The sequence below is a fragment of the Musa acuminata genome, chromosome BXJ2-3 (assembly GCF_036884655.1).
Source record: "Musa acuminata AAA Group cultivar baxijiao chromosome BXJ2-3, Cavendish_Baxijiao_AAA, whole genome shotgun sequence".
NCBI classification, from domain to species: domain Eukaryota; kingdom Viridiplantae; phylum Streptophyta; class Magnoliopsida; order Zingiberales; family Musaceae; genus Musa; species Musa acuminata.
Window position 1 is genome coordinate 960,244 of NC_088340.1, and position 16,677 is coordinate 976,920.

At 46.2% G+C, this 16,677-nt stretch overlaps 4 protein-coding genes across 6 annotated transcripts; 2 read left to right on the forward strand and 2 right to left on the reverse strand.

The window, feature by feature from the left end:
- The first annotated feature begins 116 nt into the window (after positions 1-116).
- On the forward strand, positions 117-3,051 carry LOC135606741 (multicopper oxidase LPR1 homolog 1-like). 2 transcript variants are annotated; one of them, XM_065097902.1, is made up of 4 exons: positions 117-225; positions 822-1,064; positions 1,232-2,689; positions 2,778-3,051. In XM_065097902.1, the coding sequence occupies exons 2-4, from the start codon at positions 840-842 to the stop codon at positions 2,829-2,831; spliced, it is 1,737 nt and encodes a 578-aa protein (XP_064953974.1). In that variant the 5' UTR covers positions 117-225; positions 822-839; the 3' UTR covers positions 2,832-3,051. The 2 variants fall into 2 exon arrangements, with proteins under 2 accessions (XP_064953974.1, XP_064953975.1); XM_065097903.1 differs by having other exon boundaries at positions 129-230.
- A 239-nt stretch (positions 3,052-3,290) lies between these two features.
- On the reverse strand, positions 3,291-5,009 carry LOC135606742 (pathogenesis-related genes transcriptional activator PTI6-like). The gene is made up of 2 exons (XM_065097905.1): positions 4,717-5,009; positions 3,291-4,616 (listed from the first exon to the last, which is right to left on the reverse strand). Exon 2 carries the CDS (start codon positions 4,410-4,412, stop codon positions 3,510-3,512), a length of 903 nt encoding a protein of 300 aa, XP_064953977.1. The 5' UTR covers positions 4,413-4,616; positions 4,717-5,009; the 3' UTR covers positions 3,291-3,509.
- Positions 5,010-7,714: 2,705 nt separating this feature from the next.
- On the reverse strand, positions 7,715-8,548 carry LOC135606383 (uncharacterized). The gene has a single exon (XM_065097405.1). The coding sequence runs from the start codon at positions 8,477-8,479 to the stop codon at positions 7,928-7,930; it is 552 nt and encodes a 183-aa protein (XP_064953477.1). The 5' UTR covers positions 8,480-8,548; the 3' UTR covers positions 7,715-7,927.
- A 1,200-nt stretch (positions 8,549-9,748) lies between these two features.
- Positions 9,749-14,806, forward strand: LOC135606744 (uncharacterized). 2 transcript variants are annotated; one of them, XM_065097907.1, is made up of 9 exons: positions 9,749-9,891; positions 10,638-11,285; positions 11,787-11,943; positions 12,178-12,683; positions 12,743-13,074; positions 13,147-13,494; positions 13,578-13,946; positions 14,046-14,248; positions 14,332-14,806. In XM_065097907.1, exons 4-9 carry the CDS (start codon positions 12,571-12,573, stop codon positions 14,578-14,580), a joined length of 1,614 nt encoding a protein of 537 aa, XP_064953979.1. In that variant the 5' UTR covers positions 9,749-9,891; positions 10,638-11,285; positions 11,787-11,943; positions 12,178-12,570; the 3' UTR covers positions 14,581-14,806. The 2 variants fall into 2 exon arrangements, with proteins under 2 accessions (XP_064953979.1, XP_064953980.1); XM_065097908.1 differs by lacking the exon at positions 10,638-11,285 and having other exon boundaries at positions 9,773-9,891.
- The last annotated feature ends 1,871 nt before the right edge of the window (positions 14,807-16,677 follow it).

Genomic DNA, 16,677 nt, shown 5'->3' on the forward strand with positions numbered 1-16,677 from the left:
CCATCGACTGGTGCCGTTGTTTTGTAGCCCTTTGTTAGCTGAAGACAAAAACTTTGATCGGCTCTCTTAGACCATTCTCTCACGTAACGTGTAGAGATAGTGCATGTTGACGCGTTGGTTTTGTTGGGTGTGTATATGGATGGAGCTTGTGCACGCCCTCGGCCATTCCATCACGGCTTGTTGCTCTTTCCGGACTCCAAAGCTACGACATCTCCCTTACAATAGGCAAGGTTTCCTTTCTTCTTGTCATCTCCCTTCTCGTTCCTCGTCTTGTCAGTCCTCATATGGATGGATAACCACCAGTGTTTCATACAATCTCACAGGCACAAGGAGAGAGAGAGAGAGAGAGAGAGAGAGAGAGAGAGATGAGTTCTCAATTGCATGCATGGCTACCAATGTACACTTTCTCTTGAAAGAGAGAGCTGTCTATAGACAATTTCTACCGGGATTTAGAATGGAGTCGATCTAGTAAATGCTATCTTATTAATAGTTACCAACCGTATCTAAGCTTATGGGAAGCAAGGCACCCTACTTTGATCACTTCCCTACCAAACCCACCTCACCTACATGCACCATATAGCTCAAACAGCCCAATTTGTGTCAAAAGCATTATTCTTCTCTCTTTAATCTACGTATGCCGCAATTGTTTCATGCGTGGCAAGCAACTCAAGATGACCTACCATGTTCAAGACCAATCATGTAGAGATATATATATACATATAGTTGCTTGTGCTTGCCACATCCGACCCCATAATCATGCTGCATGTTAAGTAAGCTCTTTATCGTGCTCTTATGGTGGCAATAGTTCTTGTTCGTCGCAGGATATCCACCGCAAATCGATGATGGCCAAGTTGGTGCTCGCTGTTCTCGTCCTAATCGTCGGCCTCGCTGCCGGAAACCGAACGCCTCCTGCTGTGACCGATAAGACCCTTCGAAGGATAGCTCACTCTCTGAAGAAGTACATCGAACCTCTCCCCATCGTGCCCAAGATCTATGGCTATTCCACGCAGGATGGCCATCCAAAGTCTATCAGTCTCACCATTGGCATGTTCCATAAGAAATGGGTAACATTCTATTTCCTTGAAACTTACTGTAGTTTATTAGGACATGTGGAGACATCTTAGTGAATTGTTGCATGGTCGATAGGTCTTACATAGTTAAATTTAATGTATTAAAATCATGGTATATATAATGTTAATCTATGTAATTTCTCCTTTACATGTTCATGCAGAAGTTCCACCGGGATTTGCCCGCCACCACCCTATTCGTCTACGGCGCCAGCCGCGAGGCGGCCACATTCCCAGGCCCCACCATCGAGGCCCTGCAGGGGGTCCCACTCAACGTTACCTGGGAGAACCACCTCCCGGAGAAGCACATCCTGCCTTGGGACCCGACGGTCCCGGTGGCCATCGCCAAGCACGGCGGAGTCCCTGCTGTCGTCCATCTCCACGGCGGCGTCCATGAGCCGCAGTCCGACGGCAGCGCCTTCGCGTGGTACACCGCCGACTTCCGTGACAAGGGCCCCAAGTGGACGCAAGCCACCTACCATTACCCCAACGTGCAGCACCCTGGCAACCTCTGGTACCACGACCACGCCCTCGGCCTCACCCGCGCCAACCTCCTCGCCGGCCTCATCGGCACCTACGTCATCCGCAACCCCTTGGCGGAGGCCCCCTTCGGCCTCCCCACCGGAGACGAGTACGACCGCCAGCTCGTCCTCGACGACCGGAGCTTCTACGATGACGGCTCCCTCTACATGAACTACACCGGCAACAACCCCACCATCCACCCGCAGTGGCAGCCCGAGTACTTCGGGGAGGTCATCGTGGTCAACGGCAAGGCGTGGCCGTACCTCGCAGTCCAGCGCCGCAGGTATCGCTTCCGTATCCTAAACAGCAGCAACGCCCGTTACTTCAACCTCTCCTTGTCCAACGGCTCGTCCTTCACCGTCATCGGCTCCGACGTGTCGTACCTCCGGAAGCCCGTCACCGCGTCGTGGATTCTCCTTGCACCGGCCGAGATCTTCGACGTCGTCGTCGACTTCTCCGAATCAAAAACTTCCACCGTCAGGCTAACGAATAGCGCGCCGTACCCATTTCCCGGCGGAGACCCGGTGAGCACCCTGAGCAGCAAGGTCATGAAGTTCGTCGTATCTCCCAAGAAGACCAAGGACGACTCTAGGATTCCAGCGGGCTTGATGACCAATTACCCCAAGGCGGACGAGAAGGAGGGGACGGTACGGAGGTACATCGTGTTGTACGAGTACCAGAGCACGACGGGCGAGCCGACGCACCTGTATATCAACGGGAAGAGACTGGAGGACCCGGCGACGGAGACGCCGAAGCAGGGGAGCACCGAGGTGTGGGAGGTGATAAACCTGACAGGGGACAACCACCCTCTTCACCTGCATCTGGCGACGTTTCAGGCGGTGCGGGTGAGGGAGCTGGTGAATCTGGAGGCGTTCAAAGCGTGCATGACGCGGAAGAACGACGCCGTCAAGTGCAACGTGAAGGCGCATGCGACGGGGCAGCTGAAAGCCGTGCCGGAGGACGAGAAGACGTGGAAGAACATAGTGAAGATCGAGCCGGGCTACATGACCACGATCGTGGTGACGTTTAAGCTCATCGATAGAGACGCGCACTACCCGTTTGATGCAACAGCTGAGCCAGGTTACGTCTACCATTGCCATGTAAGTGCTTCCTACGTGCGCCCTTCTTATGTGCAGAGCAGATGGTCTGTGTGACTCAACTGACTTGCAATTCCTTGTGTGCGTGCAGATTCTTGATCATGAAGACAACGCAATGATTCGACCCCTGCTGCTGAAGCATTGATGGAGGACAAAGCGTTCCTCGTTGCAAATTCCAGCAGCTACATGTACGTCACTATAGTACAGCGGTACAATAGGCTATATGTGTTTCATTTCCTTGCTCCTCTAATCTCTATCGTTGGGTTTTTAGAGTTGGGACGTAAATAAAGCCCGACAAAGGAGTGTTTGTCTTCGTCTACTTCAAATTTGTAGCCTTGTGATCGAACGTATTGTATTTGTCTCGAGCACTTTGTCAGTTGTTCGTAAAGTGTTCTGCCAATAATGTCATATTTTCCCACATAGTTAGGAGCAGTCAAGAATTCGTCTCTTCATGCTCAGTGTGTGTGTGTGTGTCAGTTTGTTCGACGTTCAAACAAGCTGGTGGTGCGGTTCACTGTGACCGAGTAAAGGAGAGAGTCCACGAGAGAGAGAGAGAGAGAGAACACGAAAAAGAAGCGTCTGAAAGAGACGAGGGCAAAAACCGAGAGCTAAGGACAAGCGTCTCATTCACTAAGGGGCGGCTCTTAGAGCGCCAGATGAACAAACCAAACAAGGAACGCTGCAAAATGGACCCTCCTCTCAAACGCCTCTTCTTCTTCTACTGCTAATTCCTACCACACTCACCGAACTGACTCTCATTTATTCCACAAGTAGTAACTTAAATGGGGGTAATGAATGATGAGCTGCAAAAATTTCCAGTCAACTAGAAGTCAAAGTCCATCCACCGCTCGATGACGTCAAGGCTGGGGAAATCTCCGTCGTCGATCGCGTCGTCTATGGGGAGATCCGCCAGGGGAACCAACTCGTTAGCATAAAGATCCGACCCGAAATTGCACATGAGGAACGGATCGAACCCGAATCCGAACTCCGCCTCCATCGGGCAAGGAAGGGGCGGCCCTTGCCCCTCGAACAGCTCTGCAATGGACTGCTCCTCCACTTCCACCGCCGCTGTAGTTTTTGCCGGCGGATCCACGACGCCGGAGATAGGGACGTCCAGTACGGAGTAGGGGGAGGCCGGGGCCGCCACTTCCACGGCGTCGGAGCGCACCGAGGCGCAGGCGGCCGCGGTGATGGTTGTGGTCGAGGAGTTGGATGACGCGACGGAGGAGAGGCCCTTCTTCTCAGCCTGGAAGACGAGAGCGGCGGCAGCGTAGGCGGCGGCGGCGGCCTCCGCGGTGTCGTAGGTGCCGAGCCAGCGGCGGGCGCCGCGGATGGGGTCGCGGATCTCGGCCGCCCATTTCCCCCACGGCCGCCGCCTGACTCCCTTAAACTTGGCGACGGAGGAAGCGGTCGAAGACGAGGTGACCGAGCCGAGACATCTGTCCTTGGGTTTCCGAAGGGCTTTTGAGTTACGCCCGGTGCTCTCCTGCGACGAGGCCTGCGCCAGGGGAAGAGGGAAAGGGGGAGGCAACGGGAACTCGTGAATCGCCCTCTTCCCGCGGGGGGAGTTCGTCCCCTCGCAATCGCTCGAATCAGTGGCGTCAGGATCATCGAAAACGATGCGGATTCTTCGCATCAACTGTTTGGATTCGATCCTGGGAGTAGAATCGGATCGTTGGAGCTGCTTTAACCCCCTCCTCCTCTTCCCCATCTTATCCTGCTTCATTCCACGCTGCAGCTCCAGCACTTTGCTTCTCTTCCCAACACCCAAAACAAAAAAGGAACAAAACCGAAAGAAAATTAAGCAAAAAAAAAAAAAAGTAGGCGGTTTTGATCTCTCCGTCAAGTGAAGTCTCCTCTCGAGAAGATGTCAAGGTAATAGCACCGCTTTATATGCTGAAATCCAAAATACTTCACTCCAAACCCAACCCTGCAACAAAAAATTAGAGAAAGCCCTAACGATCGATCTTTCCCGAATCTTATCTTCTAAGAGAAATAACGAGAATGAGAGGGCGGGGACGGATGGGTACCGGATATATCGCATCGAATCCGTCTTCTTGGATCCCTCCGGCCTCTGTCGCATGCGGATAGAAGATGAGACGTGGGAAGAGGAGGAGGAGGAGGAGGAGCAAAAAGGCGGTACCACCGATGGTACAAGAGGCAAAGCACTGCTGATCCAAAGCTTCGATCTTTCCGGCACGGAGCGACGATAGATGGAAGGAACCAGACGACATAAATCCAACCTCTCGCTCGCTCCTGTCCTCTCTAAAACCCCAGGAGAAGGAGGGCGGAGGGGGGCGCAAAAGGAAGAATGACGATGGGGTCGGGGCTCATTTATCGCAGCAGCAGCAAGAGCGAACCGGAAAGGGGTGGGTGAACGTGTGACGCTAATCTGTCGCCGGCCCCACCTCCTTTCGCGCGAATCTCGACGACAGCGATCAGTAATCAAACGGCTGAAACAACCATCGGGTGAGAAGCGGGTTCGTGTCGTTCTCGGTGCGTGATTTAGACGACAAATAAATATACCCAAAAAAAGGTTTCCTTTTATTTTAGAATTATTACTTTCAAGAAATAGGTGAAGGAGAAAAACGAGAAGATACTTAAATATCAGATTCATACGGTGGTGAGGAACGATTTGCGGTCAACTTAATTCTATTGCGTGCAACCCCCTCTAGTGGTCTCGTTCATGTACATGATTGATATGACAGAAATTTTCTGTTCATCGGATCTTAAAAAAAATTGTTTTTTGAGAGAATAATCGTGATAGATTCGTAATGTTTGATTGATGCACTCGTTATCTTTGGTAAGATATTAGATTGAGATCTTCGTTCAAATGGAAACAAATAAAATAATTAGATTGATATTATTATTATTGTTGTTATTATTCAGAGATAAAATCTACGTGCATGTATGCTTGTCTTGGCATAATCTATTGATTAATTGGCGCTACGTACGTTGACGAAAAACAAAAGTCAAAACCTGGAATAGTTCACCTGATGAGGATTCATGTCGCACCTTCTACGTATATAGCGTCTGCTCTTATTCGTATTGTCTGTCATGAACATGCAAAACATGAAACTTCATGATGCATCGTATATGATGATCGATAACTTTAAGAAAATATACACGTACGTTTGTATACCCACTTAAGTCTTTATCGTCATCATCATCATTATTATTATATATTTATTTATTTATATCGATTTTGTTCCTCATCTTAGAACATTAAGTTTAATGTGACCTGATGAATTTTTTTTAAAATAAATACCATTTTGAATTACCAAACTCGAGATGATTTAGATGTTTAGATAGGCCAACATCTTAGTTATCCGATCACCTCTATAAGTTGCTAAGACTCCCCATCTTATTAGCATGAGGTATGCTCAACAAATCTTCCCTGATGATTTTTTTTGAAAATAAATATCATTTTGACTCTCTCTATCTCATCCTAAACCCATGCCCTAAGTGTGTTCCTCGAGCTCTTTCTCTCAAACATAATTCAATCGAAAGAAATGCTACTAGACACATCTTTTATATAGTCTTTGTTTGGAACCTCACTAAAATCGCTTCAACGTTGATTTAAGACTAATAATAGGTTTGAACATTCTATTCAAGATGACTTTCTTCGTATCATGGTCGTATAAATTATTATATAAAAATGATCATTTTTTATACATCAATTCAGTTAATATTTTATATTAAGCGTATTACGCACGATTTACCTTCTTACCTTATATTCATCATCCGGTCTCATCATCTTATAAACGATTTTTAGTGTTAATTTGTATATATAAATGAGTGCTTAGTTCAAGAACCTAATAAATACCAATGGTCAGGAAGAATCCTGATTTATTTTTCGATGATTTACCTGAATTACCTTCTAATATGAAAATTAAATTAGCCATTAATTTCATCCCTAAGATGATATGAATATCAAAGGCATCTTGTAGAATTAGCAAAGTCATCGCAACGACTATTAGATAAAAGTTTCTTTTGTCTAGTGTTTCATCGTGAGATGCTTCTTATGAGACTTTATATTAATTATAAAAAGTTAAACTAAGTATCATATATCTATCTATCTGAAAATGAAAATGCATTTGATCGATTATAGAGTGCACATATATTTTTAAAAATTAATTTGAGATCTCACCTATCAATTGAAGATTAGGGAGGATATTCCTATAATATTATTTAGAACTCGATATGTATCATTATAAATTCTTGATAATATTATTTGGTTTAAGAATAACCCTTATAATATTTGTGGATTTGATGAATAAAATATTTTAACCACTTTTAGATAATTATATTATTATATTTACTAATAATATTTATTTCGTTTACATTAAATGATTCGTACGAGAGAAGAGATGTTTCTTTCATCTTAAATTTTTTAAGAGAATGATTGTGATAGATTAGTAACGTGCCATTCACTCATTATGATTTGCAACGTATCAAATAGATAACTCTAGTCATCAATTTCTATTAAGCTAAGTGATAGTTGGTTAAATATAAACAAATAGAATGGTTGGATTTACCCTAATGAATAATAATAATAATAATAATAATATTATTATTATTATTATTATTTAAAGATAAAATCTACCTTTTACAACCAACCAAGCGTGCGTATGCGTATGAGTTTGACTTGGCGTAACCTATTGATTAATTGGGATTTCAATGGTTGACGAAAAAGCAAAAGTCAAAATTTGAAATAGTTGACCTTTACAAGGGTTTATAATATTGTCTATCGCATGAAATAAACATGTAAAAAGGGAATTAGAGGGGGGAGGGGCATCAGTGGATATGATGATTTACAACTTTATGTATATACCAACTTAAATCCATATAATTATTATTATTATTATTATTAGACTATATATATATGTTTATGTTTATGTCAATTTTATTTCTTATCTCCTATGACAATTTTAAAAAAAAAAATATCATTTTCACAAACTAATTATTAATTAATGTCAAAATTCATGTAGTTTTTCTTGTAATCCCAATTGGTGCAGTAGTAACCCATATCACAAGTAAATCGTTTTTCTTGGAATTACTCCACAATTCTACACCGTTGGATGCCCATCAGAAGGTCGAGTCATGTGGATTACATCGTTGAATTAGAAAACCGATGACCCCTTTACTGCTTCTCACGGCTTCGCCTTTCACGGACAAACACCACCTACCGTTTCTAAAAGCAAGGAAAAGGTAAGAGAGAGGAGAAGCGTCCGATTTCCATCAGACGGCAGGCAGCGTCTCTGACCGCCACGAGAGATCCGCGTACTCCGGCGCCCCACACGCTGTCGCGTCGCCGTAATCGAACAGCTCGCCGTCGAACACCACCACGTCCTCCGCCTCCGCCCGGATCCCAAGTTCGAATCCATCGTACCCACTGAGATCGTCGTCGTCGAACCCCCAGATCTGGCCGAACCCGAACCCCTCCTCCTCGTTGTACGCTTCGCTGCCATCACCGGACGAGGACGGAGCCGGCGGTGGCAGGCCGAGCTCGTCGTCGGAGGCCTCGAAGAGGTACCCCAAGTCCGGCGGGTCCGACACCGCCGCATCCTGCGGGGGTACGTGCGGCGGGGCCGAGGGGAGGGCCATCTCCTTCTCGAGGCTCTTCATGACGGAGGTGACGTCCTGGTCCCCGGCGTTGGCGTCGGCGTCGGCGTCGTCGTCGAGGATGTCGAGGAGAAGGCGCTTGGCCTCCGGAGACGACATCTGAGGCGATTCCTCCTCGCCCTCGTCGCGATGCCTCTTGCGGCTGATGGATGGAGAAGACACTTCCATTAGGGTAAAATGGGAAAAAGCAAGGAAAAGCGCACGGAGAACAGCACTAGTACGCGTGTGAATGGGTTCGTGAACGGCGTAGGGGACTTATATAGGGAGGCGAGGGAGGGGGGTTTGGGATTTTGCTCTTCTCTTTCCCAGGGGCTTTTTCGTAAACACGAAAAGTATTGGCAGATTGTACCAGACGCGCCATAAGTCACGAAACACGGGGGGCTTAAGGTGGAGGCGCGGAGATCGGGGAATATGGGGGCCACCGCATCACGAGCGCCCGGCGGGTCGCCTTTTACTTTTGGTTTGGCTTCGTCTTCTCGGCTCGGCTGGAGCGGTTTCCCCTATCTTAATCTCCATCGGCAAGTACCGTTTCCTGCGGCTTCTATGTTGTTTGGGGAATCACTAACGGATTCAAACCCTCTCTCTTTGACCGCGTTTTGGATAGGATAACTTTGAATCGATCAAAGATAATTGAAATTTTAGTTGCCCTAAAATGTTAATATGGCCACGTGTTCTAGTCACCCTCGCGAGTTTCCATCTGCGTCCCGAAACTTGCGCCCACCGACGCGGGCACGTCGGCGATGGCGCCGAGGGAGGTAGGGAAGTAGCTGCATGAGTGGCTGCAAGTGGTGTTCGGTGGTCGATCGGGGACAGCGATTCGATGCGGCAGAGGGTTAGTGGCATTTATCATCCATCTCTCAGTGGCGTGCGGCTCCTGATGACTCGTGCGACGGCTGGCCGAGCCGGTGGAGCACGAGCAGGAGGACACGTGGGTAGCGACGGCAACGTGGCAGGCGTCAGACCGACACGGGGAGGAGGTCACGTGAGACCGGAAAAGAGAGAGAGAGAGAGAGTGTGCGTGTGCGTGTGCGTGTGAGGGCTGGGGTTGTGGGGACCACAAAGCGGGCGTGACCGACAGGTGAAATAATTGAGAGAGACAGATGGGTAAAAGAAGCGAAGCGACGAAGCAAAGGCTGCGGTGGGGCGGGGACCACCGCCACTACCGCCAACGTGTTCATCTTCCTCCTGTCGCCATTTCAATGGCAATATATATATATATATATATATATATACACGTGTGTGTTTCTTTATCTCTTCTCATATCATTACTTTTTATGTATAAATATTAATTATATATCCATTCGTATATATATATATATATATACGTGTGTGTTTCTTTATCTCTTCTCATATTACTTTTTATGTATAAATAATAATTATATATCCATTCGTAATCCATTATCCGACTATCGAAGCCACTGTTGGACTATCTCGTGGAAGAGTCAGCGTTCCGTTAGCCGGAACAGCGTTTCCCTCGCCGCAACCAGACCTAACCCATCGTCGATCTTTGTCGCTTGTGCTCTGTCACGTCTGTTCGAACAAGGGAGGAGGAGGAGAGGCGGCAGTTCCCCACGCGAACGGTAAGCTCTCTCACTCTCCCCCTTTATTGCTTTTATCCGCTTCTGCTCGTTTCTATAGTTCTTGTCCACTGTCTTCCTCTGTTGTGTCTTAGGGTTCTTGAGTCGTTGTTGGGTCGCGGATGATTTCTTGCAGCCCATATGTCGAGTGTTTCTTAATTCTTAGGTTTCTGCAGAATACTGAGTTGTATATATGTGACACATTATTTCCTGCAACCCTTAGTGTCTCCGTTTCTGAGTTAGGGTTTTTCGAGAATCTTGGGTGTTAATTGCGTGACGGATGATTTCTTGCAACCCTCGGTTCACGTTTTGGGCTGCTCGGCTTTACTTGGGCTGTTCGCTTAAACGAATTGTGCTTCTTGAATCGGCTATGGAGATTTAGTCAGGTCGTTTGGATAAATAAGCTTTCGCAAAGCACTCAGAATTTCGTTTTCTACATCATACCAAACTTATTAGGATGTGAGAATGCTAAGCTTCCTCCAAAAAGCTACTTTTGTTGTATGCATATGAAAGGTGGACATACCACCTGCTTTAAGCATCTGTCAGAGCTTTACATCTAACTAGTATTATAATTTGTTCCCAAGTAGAGGGTTTTTTGGCATGGATTTTGGACATATTTTTGTAACAAAAGAAGTGGTTCTATTAATTCATTGGCAACTGTGACTTGCTGGATGGTTGGGAAGTTTACTTGCTAGTGGAGGTGGAAGCACAAGTTTTAATTCATAGTGCCTTTATTTGTGCCATTGAAGGTCTATTAGGAGCAACATCGATGATCACAAGTCATATGGGAGGCCCAAATCAAGCAGTTTCAGGAAACGATCTCGAGACCAGTTTGATAATGCGAAAAGGAAGAGGCATAATTCTAGCCATGGTCGTGGTTCTACGACAACTAAACCTATTGATACTATTTATCGCATACTTTGTCCTGTGAAAAAGATTGGTAGTGTTCTTGGGAAAGGAGGTGAAATCTCAGAGGTACGACCCATGCAAAGATAAGGGTTGCAGATGCTGTTCCCGGGGTAGAGGAGAGAGTAGTTATGATCTTTTGTTACCTGTGGCAATCTGAAAGAAATGATTCTGATGAGGATCCCTATGATAATGATGGAATTGAGTTAGAGGATATGCGTGCCCGTTGTCCTGCACAAGATGCTTTACTGAAGATCCACTATTGGATTGCTGCAGATGAGATTCTACTAGGTGGTGTGATACAAGAAAATACTGAACCTGATGATGTTGTTGCTACTCGAATTTGGTTCGCCAAGAATCAAGTTGGGTGTCTTCTCGGCAAGGGTGGCACAATTATTCAGTAACTTATTGGTGATACTGGTGCAAATATTCGCATATTGTCTTCGGATCGCTTTCCACCTTGTGCCAGGAACAGTGATGAACTAGTACAGGTAATAATACCATTTCATGGGCAATTTATAATTTGTGTTTTTGAAGTTTGCTATGGTAATTGCGATCCATGTGAAGAATCTCTGCTCTTTTAAAATTAAAGCTTGTTTGAACATATGCAATTGGGTGCTTCGGATTGTGGTTTTGAGATGCATGGTTCTTCTAATCGATTGAAGACAAAGTTTGCCACCATCTCGAGCATTCCATCCATATTAGTCTGACTTGGAGTAAGAGTTTTTTTTTTCCCCCTTTTCCCTCCACGATAAAGAATGAGAGTATATGTTTGCTTATATATAGCTGTTATTGTAGACAATAGTATGTTTAGAGGCTTGAAGGTGATCATTCTTTTCTCAATGAATGGATAATATTGTTGTTCCCAGTTGTTTTGATGCATGCATGCTGAATTCCTCTGGAACAATGAAGATGCTTTTGCTGGATGCCTTCTTTGGAACAAAGGGTCTCTTTAGTCATCCATTCGTTTTGAACAGTTGCTCTATGCGCAGATCTCTGAAGGACCTGCCAGCATCGGAAATCAAAGCCTCCCCAAACCAACTCGAAGAATCAAAAGAACAAGCAGCAAGTTGAAGCTGGAGAGGAGGATTTCACCCTGATGCGTTTTCCTAGTCGTTCGAAGCAAGTCCAGCAAAATTCAGAAAAAAGGTTCGACATCTGCCTGCATCTCATGTGACTCACACTAGCCTAGAATAACCAAGTACACACACACACACACAAAAGAAAGAAGGTAAAAGCAAGTTCTTTTGCTGCAATGGTGATTCCCTTTTGATCCCTTTGGGTCACTCATCACACCAAGATTTGTTGCATTTGATGCTCTTGCGGGCGCAACACAAATTGTGATATAACAACGTAGTTCAGTTTGCTTCACTGCTTTTACAGGTGATGATGAGCCCGCCATACCCCACCTCCCGGGTGTCACGTGCCAAACCTCTTTGGTCATATTATGCCATCGAGTCAAAGGGTCATTGGAGCCATGCCGGAGTTTAGCTTGTAATTGTTGAATCAGGTCACCACTGCTGACCCACTTACTTTCAGAGGATATGATGATAACCTTCGCTTTAAGAGTTTTGTTCGTGTCATCCCACTTTCCTCACCACAAAGCAGCAGTTCGTCATCGTGCTCGCTGCAACGCACATTACCACCACCCCACCCTCATAAATGAACACCAGCAGTCTCCCCCTTGCATTCCTCCGAGTGATTGGCCTGCAAGCTCCCAGCGAACCAGTTTCTCATCTCTCTTGACATGGCCAAACCTCCCAAGAATAGGCTGTGATGTTTGTCTTCCATGTCTCCGCCTTCCTCGTCCTCCTCCACCTCGTCACCTTCCTCCTTACCAAGCTGTTCACCTTCCTCCTTGAAAGAGTTGCCGCTTCGACAGACCAAAGGTACTCAACTACGTTGATCCTCTCTTTCTTACTGTCTCTTTACTAACCTTCTATTGCAGGAATTCGCAGCTCATCAGCGAAGATGAGATCAAGCCCATAACAACGTACGAGTGCTACTCTGATGTCGAAGAGTTAGCTGCCAGCATCTTTGGCAGGGAAGACGGCCTACTGTTTTTCTACAACGAAAGCATCACTGCTGATACCCCACTTCTCGAAGAAGCAAAAGACTTCGATGAGCGACACGCCTTCAAAGTCGACGAAAGCTTTGTCGCAGAATCCCCTCTGGAAGACCATGAAGGTCTCGGGCTCGAGCATGGCGATGTTGTGGCGATCGTCGACCTAAAACCATCGAATCATCCACCTTCAATCATATCTAATGGGCCTCTAAAAGGTACCTTTAGATGCCACTACTTGTTGGAAGCATAAAGCCTTCTGTTGATATTGCCTATGCTGTTGATTACAGATGAAGATACGGGTGGGGATGCGCTCCACAGAAATGAAGATGAGAAGCAGCAGGAGTTGTCAAAGAAAGAGAAACTCTTCATCGTCGACCGAACCCATTCTGTCGACAGCAAAAGGTTGCAGCTGGAGGAGGACACGTTCGGTGGTTCTCTCACAGGTGCATCGACATCCAAGAGCTCTATGGAGTGGAGAAGCTCCACGATCTTCAGGGACTCGGAGACAGAATGCCCCTTCTCCTCCTCATCACGCAGGAGCTCTTCCAACTGGGAAACGTACACCTTGTTCCGCAAGTACGACGAGGAGATGATGTTCTTCGATAGAATCAGCGCACAAAAGCTGACGGAAACAGGTCACTCGTCATGCATTTCTCACATCCTCCCTCGACAAATTTGGTTCACGTATTGACAAGATCACGTATACCGTAATTTTCAGAATTGTTTACATCGATGAAGTTCCAACCAAGATCAACCTCGCAAAGGATAGCTCACATATTTACAACACACAAGAACAGGGGAAGCAGGGATCCGTATCAAGAACTGGAGGGTGCTTATGTGTCTCAGATTTGCCTCGCATGGGAAGCTCTTAACTGGAATTACACCAACTTCCGGCGAAGGATTGCCAAGGGATCAGACAGCGAAAGCTCTTCTTGCACCGCATGGATAGCTCAGCAATTCCAACAGTTCCAGGTCCTCTTGCAGCGATTCATAGAAAATGAGCCTTATGAGCGCGGTCGGAGGCCCCAAGTCTTCGCTTGGAAGCGGATTTCTTCTCCAAAGTTGCTCCAAGTTCCTGAGTTCCGAGGTTGCTACACACCTGTCTCCTTTGCCTCATTGCCTATCTTTTAGACTTTCCCAAGTGCTAACCTCTCTCTCTCTCTCTCTGCATCACTGACCTCAAAAGACACAGAAGCAGATGAAGGTAAAGAAGAAATGATCTCATCCACCGAGTTCTTGGCGATTCTCGAAGATGCGATTCGAACCTTCATGAACTTCCTCAAGGCAGACACGACGAATCCTTGCCAAATGCTCAAAGCTTTCTTCAAGACAAAGCCCAGTTCGGTGGATCCAAATCTTCTTCGTCTTCTCAAAAGAACTAATAAGAAAGTGGGTCATTCATGCACTGCCTCTTCAACTTCTGCTCTTCTTTTTCCTTGTATACTCATACGGACACGATATCTTCATTTCAGAACAAGACGAGGCTTAAGGATCTCTCGAAGCGAAGAAGGTGTCTGACGAAGAAGAAGCGAAAAGGAGAAGAGGATATGGAGATATTGATGGGTCTAATAGACATGAAGATCGTGTCCAGAGTCCTAAGGATGCCTGAGATCAGCCAAGAGCAGCTGCGGTGGTGCGAGGAGAAGATGAGCAAAGTGAAAATATGGGACGGCAAAATCCAAAGAGATTCGTCCCCACTTTTCTTCTTCCCTGTTCGCTGACTCCAACGTCGCCAGCGTCGTGTAATCTGCTTTGCTTTAGGTTGCCTGATGACTAGATAAAGCGCCTGGATATACATGAGAACATGCATCCCACCCTGACCTTGTCACTGCAAAGACAGAGACAGGTGCCCACAGTTGGACATGGGTGCATGCATGTTGGTGTGACTTGGAGATCGAGGTTTTGGGATGCAATGTTGGGTAGAAAAAGGAGAAAAGTGTTTAGGGACTCCTGTGACCATTGAGTGACAAAACAAAAGTGACATATATATTATATATGTATATATATAATACATAGAGCAGAGGGAGAGAGAGAGAGAGAGAGAGAGAGCGAAGCGCACCTTTAGCTTTTTGCTTTACGTGGCTACGTTTCTTGGTGGATAGGGCTCCCACAAAAGAAGAAGCTGGCAGGCAGCAAACAAACACTAATAACAGCAGTTCTTTCTTTCATGCCAAGTCTATTTTAGAGTGTCACCTTTGTTTTCGTCAAACCAGGATTATGGCACTAATTATACTTTAAGATATCCATGAGGGCATCGTGTTCGGCTTGACTAAGTTTACGTGGTCTTTGTGAGAGGATAATAAATAGTTACGGCATAAATGTGTAGCGATATGTATTTAATACTAAGCACATGAGAAATTTTAGATCATAGGGACGTTGATTGATCTGACCAATGGGGCCAACATTAGTGGACGGTCTTGATGTAAAGCTGGACCTCCCCCCAGCCCCCAAAGTGGAGGCTGAACTGGAGCCACTGATTTTGGTGGGGCCTATCTCAGCGGACACCATGCAAAGGGGAGTATTTAAGGTTGGAGAGGGTCCACTGCCAGCGGAGAGGCCCGACGGCACGTCACGCGTCTCTTCCTCCGCTTTCGCCTGTCTCGTGCGAGCGTCTTTCTTGGTAAAGACTCGATTTAGGGTTGGAATGCACAAATCATTCAAGAGGAGTTGCGGTGTCGGTCGACTGCAGCAGCACCGGCGTGGGCGGTGATTCGTCGGGAGGTGACTCGTGAGGGGTTGGCCTCACGCCTTCAACAACCTGCTTTGCTCGGATCGGTGGCTGCTTCTTCCAGGTAGGTCGGAAAATTATGCGTCTCTTCTTGGATTTCAGCCGGGAATTTGTTATTTGATTCTGCGGAATGGGTAATCGACTGTTCTTATGATGATATACCATTTGCTTCCCAAGTCTCGGTTAATTCATGCTTCATGCCCGTCGGTGTGTTGTTCTTATGAATGCATAGCAAATCAAAGACTTTGTTGCGGATCCACCCGTTGATGGTGTTAGATTAACTTATTCATCTCAGATTTTGTGAGGAATAAGCAGAGACTTCACGGTACTCGCTCGATTAGTCTCCTTGTTCTTTGTTTCCAAGGCGAATTGGGTGGGCGAAGGCTCGGGTTAGACACGTTTGGGAGCCGCCCCCGGATCCAGTTATCCGACAACGTTTCTTGTCGGGTGTCACGATCAAAGCCCCAATTGATCCGACTCCTTAGTCCTATACCAGTTGATGTTATAGCGGGTGAGGTATTGCTGGTAGGACCATCATCACTATCTTGAATGGTGCAGGCCACTTTGTAGCCAACAAATAGAAAAGGAACAAAAGGATAATAGAAGTTGAAATTTGAGATGAGGAAGGGTGCACCCCATTCTTATCTTCTCTTGTCCTGTTCATCACATACTTTAATTTTGGTCACATGGTAGCATCCTCCATCAGCTATAGGAGGTTTATAATGGATGACTTGGTCGCCATCACTGTAAGAGGTAGTTTGACTTTATTCATTTTGGCAGATAGAATATTCAAGTAAGTGGAAGTACTTTGAGTATGAAATAGTCTCAACCATTTTTGTAATTCAAGTCCAGATCAAATGGGCTAAATATAACTCAATTACCATTCCTCTATGAATGTTCTTGGTTCCCAGCGTTATGGTTGTGGAGGGATGAGTATATGTTTCTTCCATTCCGGTCTTTCTGTCACTGCTATTTCTACATGATCAATGACTTTGTCAACTTTTATATGAGATGAATGAAAGCAGATGAAGCAATATATTATATGCCTTTGCAGGATGGTTCTCATTCTTTGACATCTGAAGTTCCTGAT